At 40.7% G+C, this 13,218-nt stretch overlaps 1 protein-coding gene across 4 annotated transcripts in view; it reads left to right on the forward strand.

Annotated features, from left to right (window-relative positions):
• Window positions 1-2,222, forward strand: part of LOC116726020 (capping protein, Arp2/3 and myosin-I linker protein 3-like) — a 41,555-nt gene extending 39,333 nt beyond the window's left edge. For 2 of the 4 annotated variants that reach the window (XM_032572480.1, XM_032572484.1), the window contains 5 exons: window positions 31-125; window positions 355-481; window positions 796-867; window positions 1,366-1,473; window positions 1,640-2,222. In XM_032572480.1, coding sequence (XP_032428371.1) covers window positions 31-125; window positions 355-481; window positions 796-867; window positions 1,366-1,473; window positions 1,640-1,680 — 443 coding nt within the window. In that variant the 3' untranslated portion in view covers window positions 1,681-2,222. The remainder of the gene's footprint in view (window positions 1-30; window positions 126-354; window positions 482-795; window positions 868-1,365; window positions 1,474-1,639) is intronic. The other 2 variants (XM_032572481.1, XM_032572482.1) reach the window with 2 other exon arrangements.
• The last annotated feature ends 10,996 nt before the right edge of the window (window positions 2,223-13,218 follow it).

The raw sequence follows: 13,218 nt of genomic DNA on the forward strand, positions 1-13,218 counted from the left end.
GCAAATTTCTCTTCTCATCGTTTGGCGCAGAGGAGGAAGGCGATGAAGAGAGGGATGCTGGGAAGACAGAGAGGAGAGAGAGAAGACGAGATTCCGAGGGTCAGCCTCCGCCCATTCCCGAAAAGGTGACGAAAACAAAATGTTTGCCCTGCTGAAAGATATCGTACTTTGTGGTGAATATCCGCTACTCACACTCTGATGTCATGTGATGTTGGCAAAAAAGAAGTGAATAATGTGATTCATGGTTAATGAGCTCCAACCAAGAGCACAATTCAAGGTTTAGATTTTAACACGACAGTTTTTCCTGGAGGCTAACGGATTTTCTCGTTGCCATTGTTGAATTGTGCCTCTCAGCCAAAGACCTCCTCCTACGTGACCTTTTCTAAAGAATCGGCGAATGAAAGGAACTTGCCTCCTCCTCCGGTGCCGCCTCCCGCCATCAAGCCGATCCACGGGCTCCCAGACAGAGCGGCGAGTCAAGGTACCCCGCACCACAAGTCCTGATTAGCAGGGAGACGCCAGGATTCAGTCTGAATGTATCCACACAAAGAGATTAGCAGGTCTTACAACGAGCAGCCTGACAAACTGAGGTTTTCTTTACAACACGATGCAGGAAGAGTAGCTCAAAATGCAATCGGGCTGAAATACTTTAACTTTAAATCATTCCCTGCACTTCAAAAAAAAAAAAGCAGAAAATGTCGACAATAGTGTGAGCGTGAGCGAGGTCTCCTGTGTGTGAAGACGCGCATAAGGAGGACGGCGCTTTGACTGCAGCTGTTTGAATGTGTTGCTCAGGCGACGAAGGACTGAGACCTCAGGCTCCTGCGAAGCCGCAGAGGAACAGAAAGGCAATGTCCTGTGATGCAGGTACGACGTCGTTTTCTGGTTTTATTCACTAAGCATAACAGAGCTGTGATCGACCCTCACCTCCAAAAATCTGACGTTTAAGTTTTCCTCTTGTAAAAAAAAAGTTGGCTGAGGTTTTTTTTGTTTGTTTGTTTCTGTAGAACATTACACCATTACCCCATTTTGTAAATTAAAAGACCGTTTCCATTTGTCTGTGAACTTTTTAAGCAAGCTAAAACCCATAGAAAGAAAGCAACCGTTTTTATGTTTTTTACAACTAAAGGTACATTTGAATGCCGGTGCGGTGACGACGCTCACCTGAAAGCCTCCCTGAACCTCCTCTTGTATCCTAATGCAGTTTGAAGGGCCTTTTCTTTGCTCCTTTTCTTTCTCGGGGAACCTAAAAGCAGCCAGCCCTTTTTGGAGATGAGGTGGTGCATGTCTCAGTGTGTTGTTGCTGTTTGTGTAAAGTGTGTTTCTCTAACTGTTGACTTGTCTCCTGTCCCTCACCGACCTCAGGCTCTGAAAGAGAAAGCCCCAATAACATTGAGAAGCCCCCAAATCGCAAACCCCCTGTGAAAAAACCTAGACTACCACAAAACAGAAACAAGTCTCTGGACTTGTCTGGTACATGTCTCTCTGTTTTTATCTGTGTGCGTGCGTGGGTGTGTGTGGGTGTGTGTGTGTGTCTAAGGGAATAGGAGTGTGAGTCAAAGCTACTTACGCTTTTGTATCTGGGTACCAGTTGAGCTCACCTTCGCAGCATCATTTATTTTTTTTTGGTTCCTTGCAGACAGCTTCAACGCCGCACCTGGTCACAGCGAGCTGGTGTGACGGCTGACAATCCCAGGGTTGCCATGACAGCGGCGGAGGGCGAAGAGCTCAGGGCCTAGAAGGGAAGACGACCAACATCGCGAAGCATGGCCTTGGTTTCTGTTGAAGCGCTCCCTCTGCCTCCCGCTTTATTTCCCCGTCGGAACCCGCAGTCTTTTTGAAAACAGTATTTGCTACCTTAGAGAAGTAAACGATCGTCGCCGTGTGTGTCGCTGGAAAGCGGGCCTAGCGCTCGAATGTCGTGGCTTTTTTTTTCTTTTCTTTTTATGGCCAGAAGATAAATGTCTTCATTAGAATGTGGTTTTTCTCTTTATTTTTGGATTTTATTTTGGAATTTGCAATGCATTTATTCGCTGATCCAGTTGACTGCCTTGATTGACACTTGAAAAATTAGTTGCTTCTTATCAAATGAAACCTGATGATTTTTATCTAGTTTTGCTTTCAGGAAAGGTAATATATTTTATAGATGAAATAAATATTATGTATGAGCACCCTCATGTTATCAATTATACATGAATAAAAGGAAAGGTGAACTTCTTCTATCTGCATTTGTATTTTATTGCTTTAATTTTCTTCCTCCCTACAGGAGTTACATTTTACAGTAATGTAACTGTAAAATGTAGTTTACGGATGAGGCGACTCATCCGTAATGAGGCGACTCTTTTGAAGGAAAATGCTTGGTATAACTATGACGTAATTGTTTTTGCGTTTTTCTTCACCAATAAAAAAAAAAACAGTAAATTTTCCATTTCAAAAACATTTGTGCATTTCAGCTATATGCTGCATAATGAATAATTTTTGCATCACAGTCCCTTCTTCCCCAGTGCGCTATGTTACAGCCTGAAGCATAATTAGATTTTTTTTTTTTTTAGGTGAAAAGCTAACACAAAGTAGTGAATAATTACGAAATAGCATAAACGGGTTTATGAGCTCGGGCAGTTTTTGTGAATAAATATTTCAAAAGTTCAATGTTCAGCTTCACTAAGTATTTTTGTAGGACTCTATAGTCGTTTCTCACTCAGACTCGATGGATAGTATAAGGTTTTAAATTTTATACTATCTCAATAAAAAGATTCTCGATAATATTTAGGTCTGGACTTTGACTGAGCCATTGTTCCACATGACGGGGCTTTGATCTAAACCTTCTGATTCGTTTCTGGCCGCAGGTTAAGGGTCGTTCTCCTTGCTGGAAGGCGAACATAAAGTCCAGTGTTACGTCTTCTGTGGTCTCTAAACAATCACGAAAGGTTCTCCTCCGTTATTGTCCTCCATCTTGTTCCATCCGGTGTCCAGTAGCTAAATCGGTGTCCCTCACTTGGCTTTTTGGGAACCTGCAAAGAGATCTCTGTAGAAAAACGGATAGGAAAACATCTCACTGAGCACAAAATGCCAGCACAGAACCGGTAAGTTTTAAAAGTCCTGTTAGTGTCAAATAAAGTCTCAAATCTATCAGAAGAATAAAGTCTTTGTCAGGGAGCCTGAACTATATACATAATGAGAGGAACAGGATCATGAAAATATATTTATTCTCAGATTTACATAATTGAAACATAATTATGTTACATCTAGTCACTAAAATAATACACTGTACTTTGTCAGACTTCTAGCAATCACAATAATACAGTGATTAATGGACTTATAAAGCAGATATGTAAAATTTCTGAAAGGGTTTGAGAATTAACTTTTATTATTTTCTGTGGCTGATGCACTATCAAATGGTCTCTACCAAAAGAGATTAACTTTTTTAAAAATCCTTTTTATTTGTACCAAGATTTTTTTTTAAGTAAAGTTAAATTCCATAAATTCAATATCTATTAAACTATACTCAGCACAAAGCTAAAGAGTTTTGGATAAATTCGGTCAATTTGACTTAGTTCCTCTAAATCTTGTTACATGTAGTCAAACTAAGTGAAATTTGACCTTTTTTATAACAAAGACATGAAAATATTTTAAAATATTTTTTGACCTCTTTGAGACTTAAAATTACCCTTTTGTATTTAAACGTTTTAGTTTGTAAAGATTAGTAAATCTTAATTTATTTAGATAAATACAACACATGACAAATCACTTTCCGATTATATTAGAATTATATCTTTTCTTACACGTGCTATATTAAATGGACATGTATATATATAGTATATACAGTATATAGACAGACAGACAGACAGACAGACAGACAGACAGACAGACAGACAGACAGACAGACAGACAGACAGACAGACAGACAGACAGACAGACAGACAGACAGATAGATAGATAGATAGATAGATAGATAGATAGATAGATAGATAGATAGATAGATAGATAGATAGATAGATAGATAGATAGATAGATAGATAGATAGATAGATAGATAGATGATACTAACTGACGCCACTCCAACCTCACACAATATTCTTACAGTGGACGTAAGAGATATTATTGTCTTTCTGGAAGCACAGACTCAAGGTTTCCATGCATAATTTGTATTTATTAACCTGGCATAACCATCGGGGAGGTTTGGAGAAGAAGCGAAAAATTCACTAGAAGGCCTTCAAGGTCCAACAGGTTCTGTTCTGACGCCAGCCTGGCACAAATACGCGATCCAGCCTTGATTTTAAAGCAATCCCCCCCCTGGTTTTAAATCTCCCAGCTCCAAGTTCAGACAGCAGACGGTCCTTGGCTCGTCTGTAACCTTTTATTGCACATGAGGAGAGCAGATAGATCAATGTTGGTCTTAGAAATTGATGGCGAACAAAACCTCAAACTGAAACCGCCCTCATATCGGCTACAGCGGCCAACAAATCAGAGCAAAACGCTGACATTGCCTCCTCCTCATGGTGATGATGATGATGATGCCTCACAGGCTCGCTTTCGGGCTCGTTTCTGTCGCCCCCAAGTGGCGACGAGGCCGCAACTGCGACGAAACTGTGATTAAAAGCGGCAGAATTGTAATTGCGGTTAATTAGCGGGAAACGGTTTCAAAGGAAGTGGCCGTGATCGCAAAGAGAGATTCCAGCTCAGGACGCGATGAGAACAGCTTCAGGGTCCCACGGTAACGACCTCACAGACGCCTGGTTTTGATTTCCACGATCGCGACGTGGCTGTTAAATTTACCGCTCGACTTCAGAAATGCCCCCTCGGGTTGGCATGGCAACGTCGTGTGGTTACAAGTAGAAGAATGTGAAAACAGCAGGGGGCGACTGATCCCTACAGATGAGGCAATCACTACTGAAACACACACACACACACACACACACACACACACCCGAACCGGGTTGTCATTGGCAACCGAGTTCTGACCTTTTTTTTTTTTTTTTCTTTCAAGAGATTTGCTATTATGAGTCAGATGTGAGTTATATGCAGAGAGGAAATCTTTGTTTGCAGTTTAATGAAAGGAAAAGAAGAACGGCAGGTTTTCTAGAGTCAAAGATGTATTTATTTTTTATGACTAAACAGAGTCCTGTGCTCTTAAAGTCTCACTTTTTTTTTTGATTCCGTGTACATAAAAGAGTAATTAAAACGTAAACAACTCTTCCCGGAAACAATTTGACACTACAAACTATGACTTCAGTTCAAACTACAGGCATCCTGACCAGATACGACTTTTATCTCACACACAGCGGACGTCTGGTTTGAAGTTTAACGCCTGCTATGCCTCACATATTGATGCAGAAGCCACTTGACATGGCAACAAATCTGTTGCAATGTAAATCGATTGGACTTGACTTCGTACTTCCTGTTCTCCACCGCCTCTCTGTTTGTTCTCAAGAGAATACGAGGAAATAATACCCAAACCTGGAGCGCTTCAAAGTTCAAGCTGCACCCGGAGGCGTCTTATTTATTTATTTTCATTTATTACATTTTTTCCCGTCCGTACTTAACTCTGAAGCGAAACACCCAGTAAGGGCCATGTTGCATTTTCTCCAGGCCAACTCGCCCTGTGTTTCTTTGCAGCTGGTGCGAGAGGACATGGCACAGGAGCCATCCGAACACATCCTACTCTTCCCATCATTCTTCCGCTTGTTACCAAGCAACATGATCACATAGTAAAAAGGCCGAGGGAAGAGAGGAGCAAGAGAGAGAACGTGTGGGTAGAACGGTAAGACGCGAGAGCATAAAAGGATGGAGGCAGTGCCGAAGAAATGGGGGGTTATGGTGCTCTGAAAGCAGAGGAACACCCCCTGGAAACCAAAAAGAAACCACACCTCTCCTACCAGGGGCCAGATGCTCTGCTGCCTCTTTAGGTTTGCAGCCACTGTAGAGAAGTCCTTCTGCAAACTCTCTGTTCGTTATTTGAAGGTTCAGATCGGTCCTTCGTGTGGTATTTCTCTTGAAATACGGCAGAAGGAGGTCGCTCTCTGTGAGATGTCAAAAGGGCCTGAGTGAAACGTAACTCCTTGAGTGGATGACTCACCAAAGCAGGACATGAGGCGTCTCAGTTGTATTGTGATAAAGCTTGTGCTGGCAAAGGTCACATGTGAGCTGTTCACCGCGGTCGCCATAGAAACTGTTTCTACAACAGGTGACATGGACTTCAGCCTCCTAATGTTTCCTTTGGCCTAGATGCCTGTTTGGTAGATGTAGCAGCTCAAGCAGCTTCACTGTTGTTCTCAGGTTGCAAATTTTAGGTTGCTACGTTTGCAATTACATTACATGTCACAAGAGATGTGGGCCGATGTTCCTCCAAATCACGTCCCCGAAAATTAGAGGCTAATATTTGTAAGCTGTGCTCCACCGTTAGCATCCATGTTTACGTCAGCAAACACTGAGAACGCTGACGCTTTTGCGCCCTCTACTGCGCATGCGGGACACTTTCAGGTCATTTGCCCTTCACACATACAGTACAGCTCGCATCTATTTTGAAGTGTGGACGGCCACGGTAAAAGAATCCAATTTGACAAAAAAAATATTGGAATTAGGTCACTTCAGGCTGCAGTGTGAACGTAACCATAGACGGTAAGCAACACACTGGGTGACCATACATTTTGACTGAATGAGCAACAAAATGCAGCCTTTTGTGCCGCCCCCTGATACAGTGGCACCCTCGGCAAAGAGCCACAACGCCCACACCAGAAACAGCCACTCTGTGCTACCAAAAACCCTCACCCAGATCGATGTAAGCAGAAGGACCAGTTTTCCACTGGCTGAGGCAAACAAGCGGAGCAACAGCAGTCAGACTAATCGAACAAATGCTTTGAGAAATCCCCAAAATCACAACTTTTACAACAGCCCCATTTACAGTCCTACTGCTGCTCACAAACACACTTTGATCTCCTTGAAAGTGCCGTGAAAATCATCTTGTCAGCTCTCCGGCAAGTCCGAATCTCATTGATTATCGACTTGACATTAAGGACGACAGTGGAAATATCATAATCCTGCAGGAGGATGAGGGAGGAGGAGAGAGGAATCAGAGTGAGCGAGGAGGAGGGCAAGAGGAGGGGGATGAATTAACAGATTTAGTGTCATCTCTCAGTCTGGGAGAGCAGCCAAAGTATCGACCGCCTTAATCCGTTCATCCCTCTCTTCCTCCTCCTCCTCCTCCTCCTCATCCTCCCCAACCAAGTCTCAGCCTCCCTGTCTGCTGCCAAACCAGATTTCATCTGTTTTGTTTTGTGTTTTTCTCCCCTCCTCGCCCCCATTAAGATTAAAGTCGTCTAATACTTTTTGTTTGTTAATATGACCACTGTTGACGTGAGGTTGCAGCCTTGGAAACTTTAAGCTGTCTGCTCAGATCTAGAGGCGCCCGGCCCAGCAGCACATCTGCTAGAACGGTTGCTATGCACTTGGAAGAGGGAGAGAAAATTAAAAGGGCCTTATCCCACATTAAAACTCACGCTAATTTTCATCATCATCATCATAAAAAAAACAAAACAAATAACGACGTCCCCCCCCCCCAGGCTGAAGGTTTCGAGCATCATGAATAGGCAGCACTCATTACTTTACATCAATCTTTAGTTTTATACTTTATTTTATTACTTTTAGAAATTGTGGAGTACTCACTATTTAGACCAATATTATACTTTTTATATTATTATGCAGAGAAACTCCTATTTGTTTTTCCATGGAAACGCCTTCCAGCTTATAAATTATAAATTATGAAGTGCTTATGATTATCTTGCAACCCAGAAAAGGAATTAGAACAAACTTAGAATCCAGAGAAACTCACTTTACTAGCTTATAAATAACAGACTACTTATTCCTAAACAAAAGGAATTAATATGTAGTTTTATACTTTTTCTTCTTTTGCTCTTTCCTTTGGTTTGTTATTTTGTTTGCATTTCCTTCTAATTCATGTGAAGCACTTTGAATTGCCTAGTTGCTGAAAATGTGCTATAGAAATAAAATTACCTTTCCTTACCTTACCTCAAACATCAGCGTTTCCAACAATTGTTGGCTTAAATTACGTCGGAGGACTCGCAATTAAAGACTAAAATGTCAAAGTTTCCTCGCGGCAGAATCGGCCGCGCATAAAGGGAAATTAAATAATTAATCACGATAAAACCGCTCACTGGTCTGAGGAGGGGTCGGACGGCGGGAGACGAGACGATACGATACGATACGGTACGGTACGGTACGGTACGATGCGTGAGGTGAGGTGAGGTAATAACGGGAGCGCTGACGGCTTATGCGAACTGCTCTCTGTTAATCTGACACTGGGTTTTCTGAGGGAGAATCAGCTCTAATCTCGCGACTAGCCCCGATAAATCCGCTCACAACGAGACCCTACGTGTGGGTGGGAGCTAGGCAGGCGTAAACACGGGAACATCGTGCACACGCAGATCCACAAACGACACGCCGTCAGGGGTGTAAGACGGTCTGGCGAGGCAAGAAAATCAATAAAGGTCCAGTAAATACCTTAAGAGTATGAACATGTTTAATCGCAAAGCTACACAAGCTCAAAGTCAGATTTAGGAATGGGCAATTTAAAGCTTGGGAGTTAAAGTGGTGGATTAGAAAGAAAGAAAACACTGAGATTATAAAAGCTAAGAGTTTGGGAGTTTTAATGATAAACATTGATCATCCAAGGGTATATTTACATAATATTTCGGTAAGCTGTAATAAAACATTAGTTTCACTTCATTTTTCTTATGATTACACTGAATTTGAGGCACAGCCGAGAGGCATCCTGCTGATATTACTGCAATATTTCAAGCTGCGGACAAAGCGCAGCTTGAATACTGTGGAATAACATTCCCACGGTTTTATGCAAAGAAAAGAAATTTAATTAAACAAACGTTATGACACAGTGGGAAGCAGAGCTACTGGAGGGATCCTAAAAAAATACTGCGGGCAAAGTAGAGGAGTCATTTTCAAAGTAATTTACTGTAAATAAATAAATAAATAAATTGTATTATGTCACACTAATCTTCAGCCTATTAGCTGTGTTGTGGACTTACTGTGAATTAAACAAAATGAAAATGTACTGGTGTTATAGCGGTCTAAATAAAGGTCTGATGAAAATATACTCCCATTTCCTTTACAAAACTGACAACATTTCAATAATTCATCACAAACTGATTACTCAGAGTATCATAAAGGTGATCCTTTCTTCATTTGAAGTCCTGCTTAGATCTTTTAAAAACCTAAATATTTAAGATTTTGTTGCAAAACCTGTAACTCGTTGGAAGGAGATTCAAGTTTTTTCCCAGATATTTTGAAATGGCACATATTTTATCCATTATTTATTACCTATTTTGTTTTATCGGCTCTAGCAAAAGTTAGTTAGCTTTGCTGGATTGACTGTAAGAAAACATAAAGAGTTAGTGGCAGTTACTCGTGTAGTGGCTTCATCTAGGAATGAAAGCTAGCGAAAGGAAAAAACTTAAGACAAAATTATATACATACATATATATGAATATACACATATTATGACTTTAAGCCTAGAATGTAATTTTGTCTCAGCTTTAGCGTATTGTATTCACATTTATTCTTTACTCAGTAATGCAGCAATAAAAAAGACACATGACAAAATAAATGTTTCCCATGATAGCATCTTAAAGCTATCATGGGAAACACGAACACAAAGTCGGCCTTCTATCACCTGAAGAACATTTCCAGGATTAAAGGACTAATGTCTCAGCCAGATCTAGAGAAACTCATCCATGCGTTCATCTTCAGTCGTATTGATTATTGCAACAGCGTCTTCACAGGTCTGTCCAACAAATCAATTAAACAGCTGCAGCTGATCCAGAATGCTGCTGCTGGCGTTCTCACTAAAACCAGGAAGTTAGAGCACATAACACCAGATTTAAAGTCCCTCCACTGGCTCCCTGTAGCTCAAAGAATAGACTTTAAAATACTGTTGTTAGTTTATAAATCACTGAACGGCTCAGCACCACAATACATTAAAGATCTGCTTTTATTGTACCAACCTTCCAGACCTCTCAGGTCTTCTGGTTCTGGTTCTGCTCTGCATCCCCAGAACCAGAACCAAACGAGGAGAAGCAGTTTTCAGCATCTATGCACCACAAATTTGGAACAAACTTCCAGAAAACTGTAAAACAGCTGAAACACTGACTTCCTTTAAATCTCAACTAAAAACCCACCTGTTTAGAATTGTATTTGAAATGTAATCAATTACAAATTTATTGATGGAACTTGACTTAATGATTGATTCTGTATTGCATTGTGATTCTGTGTTTGTAATGATGTAAAGCACTTTGAAATGTCTTGCTGCTGAAATGTGCTATACAAATAAAATTTGATTGATTGATTGATTGATTGATTGATTGATTGATTGATTGATTGATTGATTGATTGATTGATTGATTGATTGATTGATTGATTGATTGATTGATTGATTGATTGATTGATTGATTGATTGATTGAAAGCGCCAAAAAATATAAAGTGGAATTTCTTGAAAAAGCTGCGCATTTTGGAAAAATGTTTTTTTTTTTTTTTTTTTAAAGAAAAATAAAAAATCATACCAATATGGAAACATGGTGGTGGTTGTGTGATGGTGTGCTCTACCCTACTATCAGACGTTGTACGAATTGACAGAGTGGATGGAATCATGAATTTCCAGACAAACATGAACCTCAGGCTCATCTGAGTCGATATGGAAGTTGATCCAACGACAACAACTTAATGACAATTAATTAAAGGTGCCAATTACTATTTTCACAAAATGGCCGATTTAGAAAACTATTTATCTCTTCATAAATTACACCATCATTTGAAAAACGACTTTTGTTTTTCCTCAGGTTGCCTGTGATTGACTTTTTTTGGTTGTTTGTTTTGATTATCTGAAGCATTAAGACGTGATAAACAAGCGAACATAATAAATCCGTGAGGGATGTGGACGTCTTCACTGCTCAGCGGCTCACTGTTAAATAACCGGTTCACACCAAATTTCACTTTTGGGGACAATGACAATCAACATCAACATTTTTCAAAACCTCGCCAAAAATGTATTAATAAAGAATATACACAAATATATTAAGGCAGCATAACATGTATTTCAAACCATCTCAGATCCTACATGTTTCACCTGATATGACTAATTAATTGGATTGGAGTATCAATTTTCACCAATGTGATCAGTTTCTGTCGTGTGACTCCCTGTTTTCTTTTCCAGTGTCACCTGTGCGTGTGTGTTTCTGTGTGTGTGATGAGTGAGGAAGGCTGAGGAAGGAGAGGGAGGAATGGGACTGAGGGAGGTGGGGGCTCTTGTGAGGTGAGACGTGTAAGCCTGCTGCTTGTAGCAGAGTTAGTAGGGATTAGGACATGTATATGTGGGATAAGGCCGAGTTATTGGGACCCTGCAGGCCTCCAGATCACACCATCTGTCCAAACAGAGCTGGCCCACCGTTAGCTCCGTCACTCTCTCGTTCCCAGCATACACGGCTGCATGCACGTCTCCTATTGTTTTCTTTTTTTATTGATTTAGCGACGATTCTGAAGTCAATTGTGACCAGCGCTTACAGCGAGGCCTTTTCCTGAGTTTCTCCAACTCCGAGGGCTCATGTCACTCGACCTCACATGGCCCCTCAAAGGATAAACGCTGAAGGATGTGAGACCCGGGCAAACAGGGTGACAGCGGGGTCAGCGTCCCATTCATAGGTTTTTGTAGCAACAATGAGAGATGCTCTGGCTTAAAGGGTCATTTCAGTTAAATTAACTAGCTAACTAACTAACTAACTAATTATGGAAACTGTTGTGGGTTTTGAATTTTTTTTAAGCCATCTTGAAGCTCAACTGCTGCTGCTGCTTTTAATCAGCAGAACTTTCAAACAGATAATTGTGTTTTTTGATGAGTTTAAGCATGTATTAGTTTTTATACTCACATAAATGGAAGTAATTTAAATTGGTATGACACAAAAACTAGAAATATGCTGTACCCACTAGCTTTAACACAAAAAAACACGATTGTGCAAATTGTGCAAATAAATGTAAACTAAACATGTAAATAATATATTTTCTCTGTGTGGCTCCAGTGTGTAACTGTATTAACATAGACAGTCGATTCCTTTGATTTACTGAATGTTGGAGCAGTTAATGGACGTTAATGTCTCCCTGGCAACCAGCTCTGACCATTTCACATCTTTTTAAAACCACTCCATGAAACAGGAGCTGAGCATTTTAAAAGCCGTTTTGTTTTCGCTCATTCTCTTCCTGACTCTGGGGTCAGGTTTGTGTGAAAAGCCTTCGCAGTGCAGCCCAGGCAGGGTGTGTTATTATATTGCTTGGAAATGGCCTCAAAACACCAATATTATTGTTTATTGCAATAAGATCTGGGACTATTTATCGTCCAGCAGAATTTGTCATTGTGACGGGCCTAAAGACAAAATAGCCATTTTTATTGTTTGTGTAAGATGGTAGAGGTACACTTCACTATACGGGAAAGATTTTTGGATGTATAATATCTGTATTTTATTCCCAGTTGGACGGTTTCGGCCTTCTCGCTGTCATCCTGTATGCATGCAGCGACAACTCACTCACTCGTATTTTCAATCGTTGCGGTAATCTCGGTCAATAGGTAGGTAAACGATAGCAACAGGAGGCTAAACGGTAAAAACAGTGGGTTCAAAGGTCTCACTTGAATGTGCGTTAAAAATCGATAGGATAAATGCATGCACGACTGCAGATGCAGAGGATGTAGTATTTTCAGTAGAGTATGAGGTAAGTTCCTCTGTGTCTCTGCCTGTCTTTGTCTCTCCCCCTCACGGGAGGCCCTGTTGGTTTAGCTGCTAAGCTTTCCCTGGAAACACACGATGGTCAGATAGAGAAGCTGGAACAGGGAGCGTAAAAGAAACACTCAAAGAGAACAGATGTAATTTTACCAGTCTTCATTCAGGCTAGATTGCCTCTTAAATAAAGTATTCATTCTGTTGTTTTCTGTTGTGTAAATTTCAGAAATATTCAGTCTGAAACTTTTGTTTGTGCTTCTTGGGCTGTTTTTTTTTTTTTTTTTCCACCAGTCAGCATGTCTGCTTGCATTAAAGGTTTTGTTTGCTGTCTAAGTCAGATTTGTGATGGCACTATTAACTCACTGATTCCACAGCGAGACACTATTAAGACACGCAGAGACTCGGGATTAACAAGTTTAGCTTTTAA

The sequence above is a fragment of the Xiphophorus hellerii genome, chromosome 9 (genome assembly GCF_003331165.1).
Source record: "Xiphophorus hellerii strain 12219 chromosome 9, Xiphophorus_hellerii-4.1, whole genome shotgun sequence".
NCBI lineage: Eukaryota > Metazoa > Chordata > Actinopteri > Cyprinodontiformes > Poeciliidae > Xiphophorus > Xiphophorus hellerii.